The sequence below is a fragment of the Oncorhynchus mykiss genome, chromosome 21, assembly GCF_057628025.1.
Source record: "Oncorhynchus mykiss isolate SJ-2025 chromosome 21, ASM5762802v1, whole genome shotgun sequence".
In the NCBI taxonomy this organism is placed as follows: Eukaryota; Metazoa; Chordata; class Actinopteri; order Salmoniformes; family Salmonidae; genus Oncorhynchus; species Oncorhynchus mykiss.
This window is the reverse complement of record NC_143042.1, coordinates 39,679,494-39,701,181: the sequence shown is the minus strand read 5'-3', so window position 1 is coordinate 39,701,181 and position 21,688 is coordinate 39,679,494. Positions and strand designations below refer to the sequence as shown.

Sequence of the window (21,688 nt, the reverse complement as noted above, 5' to 3'; positions counted from 1 at the left end):
CCTCCTCAGTCTGTCTGTCTCCCCCCTCCTCACATTGTACAGGTGTAGCAGTCTGACTGTCTCCCCCCTCCTCACCTTGTACTGGTGTAGCAGTCTGACTGTCTCCCCCCTCCTCACCTTGTACTGGTGTAGCAGTCTGACTGTCTCCCCCCTCCTCATATTGTATTGGTATAGCAGTCTGACTGTCTCCCCCCTCCTCACATTGTACAGGTGTAGCAGTCTGACTGTCTCCCCCCTCCTCACCTTGTACTGGTGTAGCAGTCTGACTGTCTCCCCCCTCCACACATTATACTGGTGTAGCAGTCTGACTGTCTCCTCCCTCCTCATATTGTATTGGTGTAGTGGTCTGTCTGTCTCCCCCCTCCTCATATTCTATTGGTGTAGTGGTCTGTCTGTCTCTCCTCCTCATATTGTATTGGTGTAGTGGTCTGTCTGTCTCTCCTCCTCATATTGTATTGGTGTAGTGGTCTGTCTGTCTCCCCCCTCCTCACCTTGTACTGGTGTAGCAGTCTGACTGTCTCCCCCCTCCACACATTGTACTGGTTTAGCAGTCTGACTGTCTCCCCCCTCCTCATATTGTACTGGTGTAGCAGTCTGACTGTCTCCTCCCTCCTCACTTGTACTGGTGTAGCAGTCTGACTGTCTCCTCCCTCCTCATATTGTATTGGTGTAGTGGTCTGTCTGTCTCTCCTCCTCATATTCTATTGGTGTAGTGGTCTGTCTCCTCCTCCTCCTCACCTTGTACTGGGTGTAACGGTCGTCCATGGCGTGTTTGATGAGCAGGTTCTTCAGGACGGCCACGGCCAGCTGTCTGACCTCTGGTGACCCCTGCAGGGCCTCGGCCACCTCCCTCAGCAGCAGACCAACCAGGAAGTGGTTCTTACAGTAATCCTCCGTCAGCGCAGACTCCAGGCTCTGATCTGGGGTCATAGGTCAACATGGTTAGGTCATGCCCTAAATCACACCCTACCCTATTCCCTGGCCAAAAGCAGTGCACTACATAGGGAACACATACGGGTACTAGCAGCAGGTGCAGACTACCGTGCTGTAATATAAAGGGGTGCATCTTTGACTTCAATCTGACTGGTAGCATTCAAGTGACATGGTAGATATCCTGTTGTTTCACTCATGGAACGATGTGTCTGACAAATTCCAGGGAGGAATGTGACAACATCGCATGTTGAACACACTGACTCAGCAACCTTTTTCTCCAATGCAAAACACTACCACCTCCAATGAGGGAAATGAGAGAAACACCACCACCTCCAATGAGGGAAATGAGAGAAACACCACCACCTCCAATGAGGGAAATGAGAGAAACACCACCACCTCCAATGAGGGAAATGAGAGAAACACCACCACCTCCAATGAGGGAAATGAGAGAAACACCACCACCTCCAATGAGGGAAATCAGACAAACACCAATCACCTCTAATGAGGGAAATCAGACAAACACCAATCACCTCTAATGAGGGCAATCAGACAAACACCACCACCTCTAATGAGGGAAATCAGACAAACACTACCACCTCTAATGAGGGAAATGAGAGAAACACCACCACCTCTAATGAGGGAAATGAGAGAAACACCACCACCTCTAATGAGGGAAATGAGAGAAACACCACCACCTCTAATGAGGGAAATGAGAGAAACACCACCACCTCTAATGAGGGAAATGAGAGAAACACCACCACCTCTAATGAGGGAAATGAGAGAAACAATACCACCTCTAATGAGGGAAATCAGACAAACACCACCACCTCTAATGAGGGAAATGAGAGAAACACTACCACTTCTAATGAGGGAAATCAGACAAACACCACCTCTCTAATGAGGGAAATGAGAGAAACACCACCACCTCTAATGAGGGAAATGAGAGAAACACCACCACCTCTAATGAGGGAAATGAGAGAAACACCACCACCTCTAATGAGGGAAATGAGAGAAACACCCCCACCTCTAATGAGGGAAATGAGAGAAACACCACCACCTCTAATGAGGGAAATGAGAGAAACACCACCACCTCTAATGAGGGAAATGAGAGAAACAATACCACCTCTAATGAGGGAAATCAGACAAACACCACCACCTCTAATGAGGGAAATGAGAGAAACACTACCACTTCTAATGAGGGAAATCAGACAAACACCACCTCTCTAATGAGGGAAATGAGAGAAACACCACCACCTCTAATGAGGGAAATGAGAGAAACACCACCACCTCTAATGAGGGAAATGAGAGAAACACCACCACCTCTAATGAGAGAAATCAGACAAACACTATCACCTCTAATGAGGGAAATCAGACAAACACTATCACCTCTAATGAGGGAAATCAGACAAACACTACCACCTCTAATGAGGGAAATGAGAGAAACACCACCACCTCTAATGAGGGAAATGAGAGAAACACCACCACCTCGAATGAGGGAAATGAGAGAAACACCACCACCTCTAATGAGGGAAATGAGAGAAACACCACCACCTCTAATGAGGGAAATGAGAGAAACACCACCACCTCTAATGAGGGAAATGAGAGAAACACCACCACCTCTAATGAGGGAAATGAGAGAAACAATACCACCTCTAATGAGGGAAATCAGACAAACACCACCACCTCTAATGAGGGAAATGAGAGAAACACTACCACTTCTAATGAGGGAAATCAGACAAACACCACCTCTCTAATGAGGGAAATGAGAGAAACACCACCACCTCTAATGAGGGAAATGAGAGAAACACCACCACCTCTAATGAGGGAAATGAGAGAAACACCACCACCTCTAATGAGGGAAATGAGAGAAACACCACCACCTCTAATGAGGGAAATCAGAGAAACACCACCACCTCGAATGAGGGAAATGAGAGAAACACCACCACCTCTAATGAGGGAAATGAGAGAAACACCACCACCTCTAATGAGGGAAATGAGAGAAACACCACCACCTCTAATGAGAGAAATCAGACAAACACTATCACCTCTAATGAGGGAAATCAGACAAACACTATCACCTCTAATGAGGGAAATCAGACAAACACCACCACCTCTAATGAGGGAAATCAGACAAACACCATCATCTCTAATGAGGGAAATGAGAGAAAAACCTGTGAGAGGATGAACCCCAAAAAAATAAACCATGAGGCAGAACAGCTTCAAAGCATTTTGGCATAGATTTTACAATTGACTGGAACTCTATTGGAAGGATGCGACACCATTCTTCCATGAGAAATTCCATAATTTGGTGCTTTGTTGATGGTGTTGGAAAACGCTGTCTCAGGCGCAGCTCCAAAATCTCCCATAAGTGTTCAATTGGGTTGAAATCTGGTGACTGAGATGGCCATGGCAATTGGTGCACATCGTTTTCATACTCATCAAACCAGTCAGTGACCACTCGTGCCCTGTGGAGAGGGGCATTGTCATCCTATAGCTATGGTAGCCAAAATAATGGCCTGCCTAGCATTTTTATACATGGCCCTGAGCATGATGGGATGTTAATTGCTTGATAAACTCAGGAACCACACCTGTGTGGAAGCACCTGCTTTCAATATACTTTGTACTCCTCATTTACTTAAGTGTTTCCATTATTTTGGTAGGTACCTGTGTATATCAAATGTAAAAATGTATATAACATGTTTAGAGGTGTAGGCTTTATGTGTAGGTTTAAGCCAAAGACATCTCTCCACTACAGTAAAATATAAGATGTGAGTGTTATTGATTAAATATTGTGTGTTTAAGAAATTTGTTTAAATAATCCCACACAGGTTGTTTTCTGATTTCCCCTCAGTTTCTCTCTGAACTGTTAATGGTGATTTACAAGAGTCAGATAGGACTAAGAAGACTAGAGATTTGGAATGATAGACAGAGAAAGAGAGAGAGAGAGAGAGAGAGAGAGAGAGAGAGAGAGAGAGAGAGAGAGAGAGAGAGAGAGAGAGAGAGAGGGGGGGGGTATAGAGAGCGTGAGAGGGAGAGGAGAAGGCAGAGAGAATGCAGAGATAGAGAGAAGAGAAGGCAAAGAGAGAGAGAGAGAGAGAGAGAGAGAGAGAGAGAGAGAGAGGGGGGGGATATAGAGAGCGTGAGAGGGAGAGGAGAAGGCAGAGAGAAGGCAGAGATAGAGAGAAGAGAAGGCAAAGAGAGAGAGAGAGAGAGAGAGAGAGAGAGAGAGGAGAATGCAGAGAGAGAAGTAAAGGCAGAATGAGAGAAAGAAAGAGAGAGAGAGGAGAGGAAAATGCAGAGAGAAGGCAGAGAGAGAGAGGAGAAGTGAAGGCAGAGAGAGAGTGAGAGACAGAAAGTGAAGTCAGAGAGAGAGAGAGAGAGGAGAAGGTAGAGAGAGAGAGAGATAGGGTGAGAGAGAGAGAGGAGAATGCAGAGAGAGAAGTAAAGGCAGAATGAGAGAAAGAAAGAGAGAGAGAGAGGAGAGGAGAGGAAAAGGCAGAGAGAAGGCAGAGAGAGAGAGGAGAAGTGAAGGCAGAGAGAGAGTGAGAGACAGAAAGTGAGAGAGAGAAGTGAAGTCAGAGAGAGAGAGAGAGGAGAAGGTAGAGAGAGAAGTCAGAGAGAGAGAGAAGTGAAAGCAGAGAGAGTGAGAGAAAGAAAGAGAGAAATAAAGAGAGAGAGAAGGCAGAGAGAGAATGCATAGAGAGAAGTGAAGGCAGAGAGAGAAGGCAGAGAGAGAGAAAGAAGAGCGAGAGAGAGGGAGAGAGAGAGATAGAGAGAGAGGAAAAGGCAGAGAGAGAAGGCAGAGAGAGAGAAGTGAAGGCAGAGAGAGAAAGAAAGAGAGAGAGAGAAAGAGAGAGAGAGGAGGAGAGGAAAAGGCAGAGAGAGAAGGCAGAGAGAGAGAAGTGAAGGCAGAGAGAGAGAAAGAAAGAGAGAGAGAAAGAGAGAGAGAGGAGGAGAGGAAAAGGCAGAGAGAGAAGGCAGAGAGAGAGAAGTGAAGGCAGAGAGAGAGTGAGAGAAAGAAAGAGAGAGAGAGAAGGCAGAGAGAGAGAGGTGAAGGTTGAGAGAGAGAGAGTGAGAGAGAGAGGGAGAAGGCAGAGAGAAGTGAAGAAGTGAGAGAGAGAGAAAGAATGCAGTAGTCCCACAGGCAGAGGCAGCATGAAAGACTCTCCCCTCGTCTTTCAGGTCTGAAATCATCAATCAAAACATTCAAGAGAAGAAAATTAATTTGATTTCCACGATCCAAGCCAGCAAGAAGTGTGACAAACTCCAGGCCACTACAAAGCACTGGCCAAAGCAGGTGGTATGGAGGATGTTAGCAATCATGAAGAGTGAATTAATGAGAATCCTGGATAGACGGGGCTAGCAGAAATGGGTTGGTTAGTGGCGTGCGGTGTCAGTTGGCGTTCAAACTGCAAACGTGTCGGTTGATGTTGTGGAGGCATCACCTACCTACTGCGCCAAAAATCTCCGTCGCGTACGAAATAAAATCTAACGACCACAAGCAAAACAAAACAAAAGGGAGGAGAAAAATTAGGAAATTAAATGAACATACCATGCATTAGTTTTATCAGAACACACTATGGCTGTGGTGGGGTGAAAAACATTCATAGAATTCCTGTTACAACCCTCCTTTTGCTGGACTCCACATGTTTTGCTCTGTAATAGACTTGTGTGTGAACTGGTGAGTGGGCCAAACCAATGAGGCAGATTAGTGGGGGGTTGTGGTTTGTAGGTGAGGGTGATGTAACAGATCATAGGAGCACAGCTTTGGTCTTCGTAATATATACTGGTTTTTGCAATTCAGTTACAATAATTGATACATTAAAGGGAAATTTCACCACTTTTCAAACTCAAACTCGTACCGGTACGCCCTGTATATATAGCCATGCTATTGTTATTTTACTGCTGCTCTTTAATTATTTGTTACTTTTATTTCTTATTTTTTACTTATCCATTTTTTGTTTTTGTTTTACTTAACAGGTATTTCTCTTAAAACGGCATTGTTGGTTAAGGGCTTGTAAGTAAGTATTTCACTGTAAGGACAACACCTGTTGTATTCGGCGCGTGTGACAAATAACACTTCATTTGATATTGAGGATGAATATCAGGTTGAAAAGTGGTGAAATGTCCCTTTAGGTAAAGGAAAACCAGCAGCAGTGCAGAACAGGAAGGCCTAATTTCCCAGGAGTACGTGTGTGGCGGTGGCAGGGAGCAAATGCAGGTAGGGAGTTGACAGGACAGAGGCGCATGGCGAGAGAGCAGCCTACCCTGAACTCTCTGGAGCTTGGTACGTCCAAAAGCCATGGGCAGGTTAAGCGGGATGTAGTGCTCGTGGTTACACACCGTCATGAGGAAGTCAAACTTCATCTCGGTCAAGACCTGTCGGTCAACAAACAACTCCAGTATTACAAAACAAGATCAAACAAACAAGATGTTCTTTTTTCCATCCTAAAAATAAAAAAAGATGAGAGGATTTCCATCAACATTTCCATAAAATGTTGTGTTGATTTGAATCAGTTAGTCAAATGCGCTGAAGCATTAATATGACTACCAGTGCCCCACACAACACATGTACTGTCAATAGAGGCCTGTATACAGGGCTGTGTTGTTGTTCCACTGTTGCATTAGGAATACATAATCAGACATGGTAGAGAATGGTAGAGAGGTTGTTGCTATTGTCCAGTACCTTGGGGTCTTTAATGGTGAAGCCACACATGTAGTCGTTGACCAGGCTGAAGCCAAAGCCTCTGTTCATGAAGGTGAGACAGCGCTGTGGAAGGGGACCACAGATTAGGAGGAGGACTAACCAAGACCAGGACTAACCAACTAAGCACACCAAGACCATCTTTCATATACAGTGCTTGACTTGCAGTGCACGGAGTTCACCACACCTCACCGTTGCTATCGGAAGGGAGTTTGTTGTTCGACCTGGACCTACATTATCAAACCACAGCAGGCTGCTGAGGGGAGGACGGCTCATAATAACGGCTGGAACGGAGCCAACAAAATGGCATCCAACACATGGAAACCAAGTGTTTGATGTATTTGACACCATTCCACTGACTCCGCTCCAGCCATCACCACGAGCTCATCCTCTCCCAATTAAGGTGCCACCAACCGCCTGTGATATCAACAGTAAATTCCTTCTTTTTTTTCTTCTTCCCGAGCAGCGATAATGTATTTGGTATTATTTCTGTCCTGTGTGGTTCAGGTAATATACAGGGGGGGGGGGCCTGTAGTGTATGGGGGCCTGACCTTGATGAAGCCAGCCAGGCTGAGGTTGACACAGCGGGCCTCCTCGGGAATCTCAACATGGCGGATGGTGATGTGAGGCATGATGGACAGTAGCAGGGACTGTAGGGCCTGGTGGAAACTGTCTGGAAACCTCTGGGCACGGGGCATCTGGTAAAACATATTCAGTTCAATGAGACCAAAGTAAACGACATATATATACATACATATATATACACATATCCATCTCATATTACCTAATAGGAAGTGTGCGCTTCTACTCATTGAGAAACAGGTTGCTTTCCCAATAGAGGGCTGGCGAAGAGGTTAAACTCTCTGAAATGTGCACAGCTTGTAACATCCTCATCTTTGCCAGAGGACATTCTATCAATTGTAACATTACTGTGCTCTATTTCAGCAACCTTAGTTTATCTTCGAGGTGCTGCAGTAGAGGCCATAGGCTGGATGTTACTGGGACTGTTTAGAAACTGTTGGCAAGATAAGAGTATGACTAGGAGCATCCCCATCACCAACTCAACTAAAAGTTAAAAACTTTCCGTAAAAAATAAAAAGGAGAACAGAAATACTTGTGTGGGAGTGGAGGCTGGAGGGTGGGTTATTTCTGGGAACGTGTAAGTGTGGTGTGTGGCGCACAAGAGATGTCGAATGAGGAAGACTGCGTTGCCACATTTTCACGGTGAGGAAAGAGAGACTGAACTTAAACGCCCTGGCACTCGATAGAGAAACATTTGCATGTACAAGACAGAGAACTCTCGAATCTTCGTAACCACACCTGAGGGAGTGCCAGTGATAGCTGGTGTGTGCCTGCGTGTACACCGTACTTCATGTGGAACACAAGATAAACCCTTCATCAGAATAGAACATTTGCCAACCTTGATCCTGTTGCCCTCCTGCAGGTACTGGGCCATGGACTTGGCCATGGTCTCGAAGAAGAACCAGGAATACTAGAAAAGAGGATGAGAGACAGAAGACGTTGGAACTACCCCTCAATTGTGAAGCATTTAGAATGCGTCCCAATTCGACCACAATGTTCCCTATATTGTGCAGAGCCCTGGTCAAAACTAGTGCACTATAAATGGAACACGGTGCCATTTGGGACGGACCCTTACTAAGAGAGATCACATCAACAGTCTGACGAAAGTCAAAACACCACTGGGCTCTGTAATATGGGCTTAGTGTCCAATAATCCTGGGTATAATGATAATAGATAATGTTGGGAATTCTCTTTCAAAGAACAAGTGGCTGGTGCCACCAGCTGGTCAGTATGGGAATCGCAGTTTTCTGATTGAGCATGCACGCTGGCTGGCTCACACACACACACATGTTTTACTATCCTTATGAGGAAGTAACATTTATTTCCATTAAAAATCCTATTTGTCCAAACCCCTAACCTTAATTCTAAATCTAACCTTAGCTACTAACCCTAACTCCTAAGCTTATTATAGCCGTTGTCCTTGTGGGGACCTGGGAAATGTCCCCACAACAGAGAATTTTGGGGAATTTCCAAGTACCCACGCACACCCACAAACACACACAAACAAACACACACACACACACACAAACACAGACAGACACATACACACACATATGTTTTACTATCCTTATAGGGAACTAAAGTTTATTTCCATTCAAAATCCTATTTTCCCTAACCTCTAACCTTAATCCTAAACCTAACCCTAATTGTAATCCTAACCCTTAACCTAAACCTTAAGCTTATAATAGCCGTTGTCCTTGTGGGGACCTGGGAAATGTCCCCACGACGGAGAATTTGGGGGGGATTTCCGGTAACACACACACACACACACCTTGAGTAGCTTATTGCTGGTGTTGAAGTCCGCTGTCTGTTTGAGGATGGCTGTGACGGCGGTGGCCAGTACCTCATGAGTAGTCCCAGAGTTCCCAGACACTGGGCTGTTGTTCACAAACACGTACTTGGGACACGACACAAAGACAGCCGTTAATATACACAACCTTTACATGATCACTTTTCATGGTCTGAAAAATGGATCCAAGCTCAACATGAACCCCAAAAAGGAAACGCATTAACTTTGGAATTACTTTCAACTGAAAATGCATCACCCATCTTCATAATCATAGCTAAGGCAAGGACCAGGCCTTGTGATCCTAGGCTTGATTCTGGCCACTAGTGACTGTCGTGTGTGATGCCTGGCGTTATACCTTGAGAAAAGAGCGGAGATAGTTTTCCAGTCCCTCCTCGTGGCACCGGGAAACGATGTGTATAATCACACTGAAGGAATAGAACATTATCATCGTCATAGCAAATAATCATTTGTTCTTAACTGGCTTAGTTAAATAAAGGTGAAATAAAAAAATACAATTATGATAATTATGTAGCGCAGCAAATATCCATTGAATTAACGTTTCCCCAAAAAAAGCAGTTGTAACTCACTTTCACAAACCATGACTGCGTCTATGTCACTATGTCATGGGGTCAGACCATGATGACCTCACAGGGTCAGAGGTCAGACTCACCGGGTGGAGTTGACAGCGATTTCGGTGGCCTCTTTGGTTGCTGTGTTGAGGACCTCAAACAGCTGCATCAGCACAGTGGGGAGGAACTTAATGATGACCTTAGTCTCCATGGCATGCAGGCACTGAGGGAGGGAGGGAGGGAGGGAGGGAGGGAGGGAGGGAGGGAGGGAGGGAGGGAGGGAGAAATGGAGCGAGGGAGGGGGGAGAAAAAGTCAGAGAGACAGCAATACAACACGACGGTATAAAACACTCCACAGCAGGCGTCTCTCTCACCTTCAGATACTTGATGAGTTCTGCTGGGTTGCCCTCTGAGGAGGACCTCATCAGCTGGCAGTGCTGGAAGAACTTGTGGAGGTGCAGATCCTACACAGGGAAACACAGGACACAGCTGTCTGATGGCGTGTTTGTCACAACAGCTTGGCCAAGTTGTTTCAATGTCGGCAGGTGGAAGACATACCTGGGGGTATATTGTTGACGCTACATTGGTCTTGGCTTTGAACAGCGGCTTGTTGTTTTCTACCCATTTTATATCGGGTGCTGACTGTAAGGGTGACAACACACGAATACAACAATGTGATTGTAGTCTGCTTTTTCACAATAACTCTTTCGCCAAATGTTTTAAATCAGTGTCATCGATAGTCATTTGTCACTAGAATACAAGCAGGGGATAGCTCTTCCTTGACCCCAGGTGTTCTCCAGTGAACCGAGGGTTGTACCTTCTTGGCGTCCTGGGTCTTGTCATAGAGGTATCCTGGGGGCAGGGTGGCAGACACAGGCAGCTGTAGCTCTATGGACTGCATCCTGCCGTCCTGCAACAGGGGAGCCCAGGAGTAGCCCACTGTCACAGAGGGAGGGATGAACAGGTAAGGTAATGGAGGAAGATACACACACACACGCACGCGCACACACACACACACACACACACACACCCCGCTCCTAGTCTTACCTAGGGACTCCACTCCCTCTCTCTTCTTGGTGCTGGTCTTGGTACTGATCTCACAGCTGATGTGGTAGAAGGTAAAGAGGATGTGGTGTTTCTCATGGACATGGACCGGCAGCTCAATCTTTACCTGCACAGATCGATACACGATCAACATGGACATTAGTGTTTTCAAATTCTCACCGCACTTGACCCAAGATTTTAAACTAAGAAGTCCTTCTGGAACTGCTATTAGAAATAACCCAGAATGAGTCACAAACCTATCAAACTAGATACAACGGTACATATTTCTCACTTTCAGAAATAGTACGAGAAAGGCAAAGCAAAACGATTCCTATCTTTACCACTAGGGGGCAGCAAGGGTGAGTAGTGGAATGTTCAGCCTGCCTGCACGTGTGCTCTGTGTCAGAGGAAATGACACACGGTGAGCCTATCCAATAACATTTGCTTCTTTCATTAAACTAATTCCAACCTGGGGTCTAGTATGACTTGGTTATGTGTCACAACGAATAGTGTGGTCCTTCTCCTTAAAATCTTGTTTGAAACAGGGCTGATAAAGTAACTCATTACCAAAGCAGCAGTCCAGAGAGATCAGAACAGTGAAGGGGTCTTGGATGGTGTGTGTGGGGTTCTAAACCTTATGCCATAGACCAGATGGCCCCCGTCCCAGTCAACGTCTCTGTGACAGTGTCCTGACCTCACCCCTCTCTCTCTCTCTCCCTCCCTCTGGTGGGTATCAGACCAGCCCAGTGTGAGCCAGTCCAGAGCCCCTGCTCTGGGCTAGATTATAGGATTAACGGAGCCCTAATGACTGGACTTTGGCCACTGAGGACCTCAACAGTAACAGTAACAATTGCAGGGAGTAATTGATGTGGCATAGCAAATCAGGGAAAAGGCCGGTTTATTACGCAAATTGTTCTCTGACCTCGTTGTAAAACTCAGGGCTCTGGTTGTGGTGGAGGACGGCTGCACAGGCACTGGTGGTGAAGAGTGTCTCTCCTGGCTTTCCGTAGATACACTGAAACACACACACACACACACACACACACACACATTATTATTAATCTCCTGCTCATCTGCTGATGTTGCATGGGCATGTCAGTGAGTAAGAAGACAGCAATCTGTGAGCAATGTGAAATAATTAGACCGAAATGCTGTTAAAGAACTGTACAATCACACCTCAAATACTTGCAACACAAGCAAACCACGGCTACGAACAACGGGGAAAACGAGCTTGTTCACCAGTGTAAGTTAGTTGGAGGTGAGAATGTAGTAGGTGAGAGTTTAAACAGAACTAAACTAAGTGGAGTGGAGACCCCAGGAGAGGGAAGGAGGAGGGGGCCGGCTGAGCTGCCCAAGCCCAGGCGTGTGATGTGGCCCTGACCTAGATAGATCCTCTGACCCTGGGCTGGACGGGAAGGCCTTTTGTGGGGTAAGGTACTGAGGGTAAAACTCAATGCTAGTCCAGGCAGAGGTCTAGATAATTGATCCTGACAGGGCGGACACAGTGAGGAGGAGGAGAAGGGAAGTGGGGGGGGGGTCATTTAGTGCAGTAATTACAATGTTGATTCCTTGGGTCATTTTCTAATTGACCAACGTATGAGAGTGTGAAGGAGGCCCTTAGAAAGGGAGAGCTCAAATGAGCAGCTTAGTCTGAAGGGGAATGTTTGATCATTCCTAATTATCAGTACTGTCTCAAAAGGAAACTGAGAGGACATGCCGAGTGGTGGAGGTCCTTAGAAAGGACCGAGTGAGCAGAGCTCAAATGACCAGCCCGGTCTAAGAGATAGTTGGCCTCTTTCCAGAGGAGAATATGCTGTTTCAGATCATGTGATTACGGGTTGTGTACCAGCATGGAAAAAGCAGTGCCTTCAGAACCCTGTTCCCGCGGCGACAACATGCTGAAGTGTGGTCTGATGATTACACAGTGAGCGTGTAGGCCCGGTCCCTGGCTAGAAGGGCCGACTGGAATCTTCAGTCTTTTCTGCAGAATGGGCTGAGAGACATCTCTGTTCCTACATGTTAAGCATAGAAGTCCATGGAGCAAAACTACAGTGCAACACACAATGAGGCAGACGCTCACTATTGGCGGACCAGAATGAATGAGCCTTTGGGCTTCAGTGTGTTCATCCTTGATGCAGTCGTTTTTGATATATAATGTAATGTTGTCTCCACCTGAAGCGGTTTCTTTTGTGTTTTTAACAATCAAATAAATATCGTAATGAATTCATACAGCTCCAGCAACCTACAGCACAGTGTGACATGGGCTATCGCTCCTTCTACTAGAGCCGGTGTCAAGTCCAGGAACTGTGCTAGTTGGTTTCCGCTGTGTGCTAAATGGAGAGGTGTGCTGTGACGTTGGCCCGACCCTGCTGTTTGTAAACACTTTATTATGCCCGAGAAAAGACTTTGTTCCTAGCCAGACTGTGTGATAAATAATCTCTCTCACTGGTTCTGTGGAAGCCTGTTTGAGTGCAGTGAACAGTGAGAGATTCTGTCCTGTGGGAAAAACTTTTCCATGGTCGTCGAATGGAGGTTCCCACCCACAAATATTCAACGTGTGCGGATGTTCCTCAACGAGAGAGAGAGAGAGAGAGAGAGAGAGAGAGAGATGGGGAAAAACAGAGAGTGAGGGAGAAAGAGAGCATGAGATATAGAGGGAAAAAGAGAGAAGGAGAAAGAAAGAAAGAAAGAGCACGAGATTAAGCAAATGAAAGAGAAAGAAGGAGAGAGAGAAAGAAGGAGAGAGAGAGAGCTCTCAATATCTCCCCTTGCCAGCTGTAATAACTGGCTAAGCTTCTGTAAAGAGGCCTTTTCTCTCCTCCGCGACTCCACTGTAGTTTGACTTGAACTTTGTCAACTCCTGGGGATCCCAGTCATTTTCAGTAGATCAGACGTTACAGTACCATCCAAAATCTCACCTTTAGAGGGGCCGCGCCTTCTTCGTCAGAGTCTCTGAACTGTACACACACCGCTACGTTTCTTGCCTGGAAGGATAAAAGACACTTCAGTCAATACAATAACTCAAGCCAGGAAGGACGACAGTCGGTGAGTGATAATGTGAGCTGTAAACTCAATGACCCACTGAACTCAATGTGTACTGAACAAAAATATAAATGCAACATGCAACAATTTCAACAGTTTATTGAGTTACAGTTCATATGAGGAAATCAGTCAATTTAAATAAATAAATTAGGCCCTGATCTACTGATTTCACATGACTGGGCAGGGGTGCAGCCATGGGTGGGCCTGGGAGGGCATACTTGGGAGCCAGGCCCAGCCAATGAGAATTATTTTTTTTCCACACAAAAGGGCTTTATTAGAGACAGAAATAATACTCAGTTTCATCAGCTGTCCGGGTGGCTGGTCTCAGACTACCCCGCAGGTGAAGAAGCTGGATGTGGAGTTCCTGGGATGGCGTGGCTACACGTGGTCTGTGGTTGTGAGTCCGGTTGGACATACTGCCAAATTCTTTAAAATGACGTTGGAGGCGGCTTATGGTAGAGAAATTAACATAAAATTCTCTGGCAAAAGCTCTGGTCAGCATACCAATTGCACACTCCCGCAAAACTTGAGACATCAGTGGCATTGTTTTATGTGACAACTGCACATTTTAGAGTGGCCTTTGATTGTCCCCAGCACAAGGTGCACCTGTGTAATTATCATGCTGTTTAATTGGCTTCTTGATATGCCACACCTGTCAGGTGGAATGGATTATCTTGGCAAAGGAGAAATGCTCACTAACAGGGATATAAACACATTTGCGCACAACGTTTGAGAGAAATTATTTTTTGTGTGTGTAGGAACATTTCTGGGGCCTTTAAATCAGCTCGTGAAACATGGGACCAACCCTTTACATGTTGCGTTGTTGTTGTTATTTGCACACACATCTCCCTCCCACCTTTCACCCACCTTTGCGAAGGTCTTCTGGTTGTCGTATTTCAGCTGCAGGGGATAGATATACAGGTGGTTCTTGTAGACAGTGAAGGGGTAGTTGTACTTGGCCTCCTCAGGGAGAAACTCCTCCATCTCCACTGAGACCCTCTCACACTTCTCCTCAAAGGGCTTGACTGGGATGTACGACGAGGTCACCGTGTCTGAGGGAGAACAGTGGAGGACGTCAGTGGCACTGTCAACCAATTATATGTTATATGGCACGATTGTCAGTCAACCGTTCAATATTATTCAGTCAAATGTAAACAGCGGACTAGGGAAAATAGGGGAAACCACCCACTTGAGAAGTCCGGAGGCACACACTCGATGGTGACATTCAGTTGTCCAGGGATAGTCTGCAGCTTGCTCTTCTCTGGCCTGTAGGGGTGAAAGTGTATGAAACAGTCATAACACTATGTAAGTATGTACACCTGCAGTGCCAACAGACACTAGGATGCTGACTAACATGTTCGTAGTACAACTAGCACACCAAACCACCTATACTCTACACTCTTAGAAAAATGGGTTCCAAAAGGGTTCTCCGGCTGTCCCCATAGGAGAACCCTTTTTGACTACAGACACACACACACACACACACACACACACACACACACACACACACACACACACACACACACACACACACACACACTTTTGGAAAGATTATATGTGGAACCCAAATGGGTTCTAACTGCAACCAAAACAGGTTTTTCAAAAGGTTCTCCTATATGGGGACAGCTGAATAACCCTAGATAGCACCTTTTTTTTCTAAGAGTGTACAGTCACAACCATCACGTCTTACTGATGACTCACTTCCTGATATCAGCCAGCATCTTGATGAGGTCATCGGTGGAGATCTTGCTGCTGTCCTGGCGATAGAGAGGCGAGAACTTCCCGTCCATGTCCAGACTGCCCTGGGCATCTTTAAACACTTGCCTGGGACAACAGAGACAGGATCATGTTCACGTGTAAGGAGGATGTACATAGTAAAACGCAGGTGAATATTCAAATGAAGACACCTGAGGTCCCAAATAAATCATCACCGCACTGCCTGAGGCCCAGTAAACATGATTTCCCAAATAGTCAGTGAATTATTCCACAGTTTTCCATCTGATGTGTATGAGAGCTGTGTCTTACTTGGCAGCCCAGGCGAAGGGCATCCTGTACTGGCCCAGGCGCTGACACGTCTGCTTGGCAGCCTTCAGCACCTTCTGGGCTGTCTGGAGGGGAACACACACATGCAGAATGAGTACGATGTAACAGTAACAGGTTAATGAAAAGGTAATAACGGGATTTATAACAGTGGCACAGCTACTCAAACAATCATGATGGAAACAAGACCAAAATAGGGAAACACATGGGAGGCAATTCAGTTTAAAATAAGTTAAAACTAGACACTTTAACATGACATAATAGGGAGACGCTCTACTAAAACTTTTAAACAGTGGTTTTGGGGTTATGCATGTCCTGTGTCTGACACATGGTCTATTAATAGCAATAGAAGTAACTACGGTGAGAGAGAGAGCAGTGGTGGTAGAAGACCTTGTTGATGTCTGAAGGTACACACACACACGCGCGTGCGCACAAGCACACACACACCTTGTTGATGTCTGAAGGTACACACACACACGCGTGCGCACAAGCACACACACACACACACACACACACACCTTGTTGATGTCTGAAGTCTTGATGTAGGGCTCAGCACAGTGTGTAATGCCGTTCTGTAGGACCTTCTCCACTCTGGCCACCAGGAAAATATCAGCATGGGGGTTGGTCACCGAGAAGATACCCTGGAGGAGAGATGAGGAAGAGAGGAAAGGTGGAGTAGAAGAAAAATGGAGGGATGAAGAAAAAAGGTGGAGAAGACTGATGAAGGAAAAATGACTATTTGAGACCAAATGACTACTGCTCTTTAATTATTTGTTACTTTTATTTTTTATGTATCTATTTTTTTACTTAACACTTTTTTTTCTTAAAATTTCATATGATTTTTCGGTTTGAAACTGCCATTAGGACTACAGTAACTCCTAGTCATTGTATGAAGGAGAGTTTATCAACTGTCTCCTGGACAGGGCCTGCAGCTGGGAAGTGGTTGGCTGTCTGTTAGTGGCTGAAGTTATACAGGAAACCCAAACAGAGCTGGAACTATTTTTGGGTCAGTGAGATGAAGCCAACCGTGGCTCTCACACAGAGCGTCACACACATGTATGCACGCATACACACACACACACACGCAAAAACATGTTCTTCCTGGGAGTGGCAGAAAAGTAAGAGTGGAGTTCGTGACACATTAGTAGACATTTGGAACACATTTGGAACACATCAGCTTTGACATAATCCGGACGACAAGTCGCATTATGTTGCTCTCGCAGGGGTCTAGCTAAAGATTCTGCTACCAGAAACAGATTTACAAGGGAGATACCCATGTAAATCACAACATAAAGCTGGCACTGAGTGAGATGGAGGGGAGCCTGCTAGCGCCGGTGAGACACACCCTGACTTCCGTTGTGCAGTAGAAAGATGAGGACAGGCTGTCCTTGGACTACACCCAAACAGCACCTCAATTACACTGATCTGCTGGTGTCCAAGTCTATAATCAGACTGTAATCATAGAGGAAGGCCATTATCTATTTCTCTGTGCCCTGGTGGACATTGCTAGGTTCACACACGGCAAGAGCCTAATTAAAAAAATAAAAATAAAAACTTTATTTAACTAGGCAAGTCAGTTAAGAACAAATTCTTATTTACAATGACGGCCTACCGGGGAACAATGGGTTAACTGCTTTGTTCAGGGGTGAACGTCAGATTTTTACCTTGTCAGCTCAGGGATTCGATCCAGCAACCTTTCGGTTACTGGCCCAACGCTCTAACTCGGCTACCTGCCACCCCAAATCAAGTTCTGTTTTTTGTGTCAACGAGAGTGAGAATGACCAATGTCTTGATTGATTCTATTCTGTTTCATACTCTCTGTTTCCACTCTGTTCTTCATTCTGTTTCTGGGTCCAGATATTTTATTACACCGAAATGTCCATTCCACCTCACAGGACTTTCTGCTTCCAGAGAGAGGGAGCGCTCCGTCATGTTTCCATGTTGTCTGGGGATGGGAGGCGCAGCACGGTATGCAGTGGGGAATGGCGCTGTCGACAACTGAACATTTTAAAAACCTTTCTCTTGTCCACAGAGAAAACATTTCCCTGTTTTAAAGTTTTGCCGTTGGGTGGTGAGAAAATGTTAACAGTTTTAAAGCTAGTTTCCTGCAATTCTACACATTTTGCAACGGGGCGGCGAGAAAATGTTACAGTTTTAAAGCTAATCATACACATTTCTCCATGGCGTTTGCCGTGTTCTTATGCTATCTAAGTGACTCAAGCATTATAACAACATCAACACGGGCCTCATGTCATGACATTTTTTGAATTTTAGATTCTCCCTGACCGTCTTTTATTTTGGGGTGATTGTTAGTTCTCAAAGATGATCTTGTTCAAAAAATATATTTCTTCATTCTCGTTTTCTACATACAGTGCCTTGCGAAAGTATTCGGCCCCCTTGAACTTTGCGACCTTTTGCCACATTTCAGGCTTCAAACATAAAGATATAAAACTGTATTTTTTTGTGAAGAATCAACAACAAGTGGGACACAATCATGAAGTGGAACGACATTTATTGGATATTTCAAACTTTTTTAACAAATCAAAAACTGAAAAATTGGCAGTGCAAAATTATTCAGCCCCCTTAAGTTAATACTTTGTAGCGCCACCTTTTGCTGCGATTACAGCTGTAAGTCGCTTGGGGTATGCCTCTATCAGCTTTGCACATCGAGAGACTGAAATGTTTTCCCATTCCTCCTTGCAAAACAGCTCGAGCTCAGTTGGTTGGATGGAGAGCATTTGTGAACAGCAGTTTTCAGTTCTTTCCACAGATTCTCGATTGGATTCAGGTCTGGACTTTGACTTGGCCATTCTAACACCTGGATATGTTTATTTTTGAACCATTCCATTGTAGATTTTGCTTTATGTTTTGGATCATTGTCTTGTTGGAAGACAAATCTCCGTCCCAGTCTCAGGTCTTTTGCAGACTCCATCAGGTTTTCTTCCAGAATGGTCCTGTATTTGGCTCCATCCATCTTCCCATCAATTTTAACCATATTCCCTGTCCCTGCTGAAGAAAAACAGGCCCAAACCATGATGCTGCCACCACCATGTTTGACAGTGAGGATGGTGTGTTCAGCTGTGTTGCTTTTACGCCAAACATAACGTTTTGCATTGTTGCCAAAAAGTTACATTTTGGTTTCATCTGACCAGAGCACCTTCTTCCACATGTTTGGTGTGTCTCCCAGGTGGCTTGGTGCAAACTTTAAAGAACACTTTTTTATGGATATCTTTAAGAAATGGCTTTCTTCTTGCCACTCTTCCATAAAGGCCAGATTTGTGCAATATACGACTGATTGTTGTCCTATGGACAGAGTCTCCCACCTCAGCTGTAGATCTCTGCAGTTCATCCAGAGTGATCATGGGCCTCTTGGCTGCATCTCTGATCAGTCTTCTCCTTGTATGAGCTGAAAGTTTAGAGGGACGGCCAGGTCTTGGTAGATTTGCAGTGGTCTGATACTCCTTCCATTTCAATATAATCGCTTGCACAGTGCTCCTTGGGATGTTTAAAGCTTGGGAAATCCTTTTGTATCCAAATCCGGCTTTAAACTTCTTCACAACAGTATCTCAGACCTGCCTGGTGTGTTCCTTGTTCTTCATGATGCTCTCTGCGCTTTTAACGGACCTCTGAGACTATCACAGTGCAGATGCATTTATACGGAGACTTGATTACACACAGGTGGATTGTATTTATCATCATTAGTCATTTAGGTCAATATTGGATCATTCAGAGATCCTCACTGAACTTCTGGAGAGAGTTTGCTGCACTGAAAGTAAAGGGGCTGAATAATTTTGCACGCCCAATTTTTCAGTTTTTGAATTGTTAAAAAAGTTTGAAATATCCAATAAATGTCGTTCCACTTCATGATTGTGTCCCACTTGTTGTTGATTCTTCACAAAAAAATACAGTTTTATATCTTTATGTTTGAAGCCTGAAATGTGGCAAAAGGTCGCAAAGTTCAAGGGGGCCGAATACTTTCGCAAGGCACTGTACTTTATGTCGGGATTTAGTCGTTTAAGTTCACACTGATACGTCTAATGAAGTTGGCTACACTTCCAGGATTACAAGCTAGCTGGCTAACTACCTTAGAGGTTTCTCCGGACGATCTGATGTTGTATCGCCTCACTTTGATCTTAAAAGTGCGTCACGGTGCACCACTGCTAAATAAATATAGGGGAAACACAGGTACTGTCATTTACTGCTGGGTACCACCGCTACTGAGGCTGGGTCATCCTGTAACTGTAAATGGGACCAGCAGCAGTATGTGTGTGCGTGCGCGGGTGTGTTGGGACATCACACCGGCTGCAGGAGTTAACACTGCACGCTACAGCTAGCACCCAAGAGAAACACTCACCATCATGCTGAAACTGGACTGTTCTTTTCAAGTCGACTGGCTTCAAACTTTAGCAAAACAGTGAGAGTCGGGCAACTTTGATATTGCAGTTAGCCTTTGAAATAGCAATATTAGCTATATACGTGTACAATACATATAGATTAAAGCGAACATATCTCATAGCTGCTGTTCTCGTTTACCCAATTACCGTATAATGAGGAGTTAAGCTTAAGGAGATATTCAACAGATTATTAACACGAAAATCCTCTGGTCAAAATCCTACCGCGTTGCATGGCAGTACTAGTTGTAGCACTGGATGGTGGAGTTATGTGTTTTACGACCACGCGGACAACAGGCACAGTAAACAGTGTAGCATCAGCCTGAATCTCAACGAGCTTGGAATAAAGAGGGAAAATCAACTGTATCATTCAGACTATGTCCCGGTTCATAGTAGCGCCAGCAGAGTCCCCCAGACACCAGAGGTAGTCCAGTGAAATCAAGAGTATCAGTCAAGTGCTCTCTCACACACACACACACACACACGCTGCATTGTGGGTAAATGCATGGATGTGCAGTATTGTGACACCGCATCGACTAGGGTGTAAGACGAGAGGACAGCCACGGCTGCGCAGCACCGCTTACGGCAACACCTTGCGATCCCCGACGGGAATGGCTCATCTCTGGGTGTCTAAAGCCCGCTGACCGGTTCGTGGGGGTCATCAGAAACAAACAACAACGCATTTACAAACAAAACTCGAGCCATCTTCACATCCCTGTCCTAACCAACTGATCATCTTAAGTAATCATGTCAAATAAGGGAGAGACTTAGTTTGTAATCTTAGGATTCTGTGATGCCACCATCATTTCTACAGATACACAAGCACGATTTAGTCTGCGTGTGTGTGTAAACAAACACAACACAACACACAGAATATATTATATAGGTCAGTTAAGGTCACTATGGTCCAACCTGAGTGGGGTATTGCAGCAGAGACTCAGACACCCTTTGTAGAACGGGAAGACCATTCCCTTTCCCTGCATCCCCGTTCACTCCTCCATTCACCCCTCCTCCTCCTCCTCCCTCTGATGTAGGGGAGAGTGGAGAGGTGTCAGTCAGCATCTCTCGTACACAGGGAGGGTTGAGGTCCACGTGGAAGTCCGAAGAGATCTTACAGCTCTTAGACACGTCAAACAGGGCCAAGCTGATGAAGAACGGCTCCACCTGGATAACAGAGAGAAGAGAGAGCGTGCGTATGTGCGTGTTTACGAGGTACGAACAAAATAGAGTGTGTGTGTGTGTGTATACGAGTGTCTTTCCACTGTAGACATAAGCATATTAGCTTGAATGATGGCAACCCCACTCCTTCCAGGAACCATAACGCCTATGTGAGTTTGAGTGCAACGACGTCCCTCCATATAAATCTCGGGCCAACCTCCCTTATTCCCCTCCCCAGACCCTATAAATGCTCTAGTGGGAATGTAGTTATTTATCACAGTGTTTTATGTCTACTATAATCCACTCTGAAGGAGGGAGAGAGGGAGGACTCAGTAGTGTGCTCTATACTGCTGGCTCATGCCAAAGAGGCTCTGCATTCGTCTCACACTCCAATCAGGAAGCTAACTTCCTTCATCAGGGAATCTGGATAATGATT

The 21,688-nt window shown here is 45.4% G+C and overlaps 1 protein-coding gene across 8 annotated transcripts in view; it reads right to left on the bottom strand.

The window, feature by feature from the left end:
• Nucleotides 1-21,688, bottom strand: part of dock11 (dedicator of cytokinesis 11) — a 114,685-nt gene that overhangs the window by 55,112 nt on the left and 37,885 nt on the right. For 4 of the 8 annotated variants that reach the window (XM_036957962.2, XM_036957959.2, XM_036957960.2 and 1 more), the window contains 21 exons: nucleotides 21,007-21,258; nucleotides 16,222-16,344; nucleotides 15,689-15,771; nucleotides 15,365-15,487; nucleotides 14,853-14,929; nucleotides 14,531-14,715; nucleotides 13,540-13,605; nucleotides 11,544-11,636; nucleotides 10,625-10,748; nucleotides 10,395-10,516; nucleotides 10,136-10,219; nucleotides 9,952-10,041; nucleotides 9,679-9,800; nucleotides 9,364-9,433; nucleotides 8,991-9,116; nucleotides 8,058-8,129; nucleotides 7,189-7,335; nucleotides 6,620-6,703; nucleotides 6,201-6,312; nucleotides 5,383-5,421; nucleotides 739-920 (listed from right to left, as the gene is read on the bottom strand). In XM_036957962.2, coding sequence (XP_036813857.2) covers nucleotides 739-920; nucleotides 5,383-5,421; nucleotides 6,201-6,312; nucleotides 6,620-6,703; nucleotides 7,189-7,335; nucleotides 8,058-8,129; nucleotides 8,991-9,116; nucleotides 9,364-9,433; nucleotides 9,679-9,800; nucleotides 9,952-10,041; nucleotides 10,136-10,219; nucleotides 10,395-10,516; nucleotides 10,625-10,748; nucleotides 11,544-11,636; nucleotides 13,540-13,605; nucleotides 14,531-14,715; nucleotides 14,853-14,929; nucleotides 15,365-15,487; nucleotides 15,689-15,771; nucleotides 16,222-16,344; nucleotides 21,007-21,258 — 2,376 coding nt within the window. The remainder of the gene's footprint in view (nucleotides 1-738; nucleotides 921-5,382; nucleotides 5,422-6,200; nucleotides 6,313-6,619; nucleotides 6,704-7,188; nucleotides 7,336-8,057; nucleotides 8,130-8,990; nucleotides 9,117-9,363; nucleotides 9,434-9,678; nucleotides 9,801-9,951; nucleotides 10,042-10,135; nucleotides 10,220-10,394; nucleotides 10,517-10,624; nucleotides 10,749-11,543; nucleotides 11,637-13,539; nucleotides 13,606-14,530; nucleotides 14,716-14,852; nucleotides 14,930-15,364; nucleotides 15,488-15,688; nucleotides 15,772-16,221; nucleotides 16,345-21,006; nucleotides 21,259-21,688) is intronic. The other 4 variants (XM_090214635.1, XM_036957961.2, XM_021577964.3 and 1 more) reach the window with 1 other exon arrangement.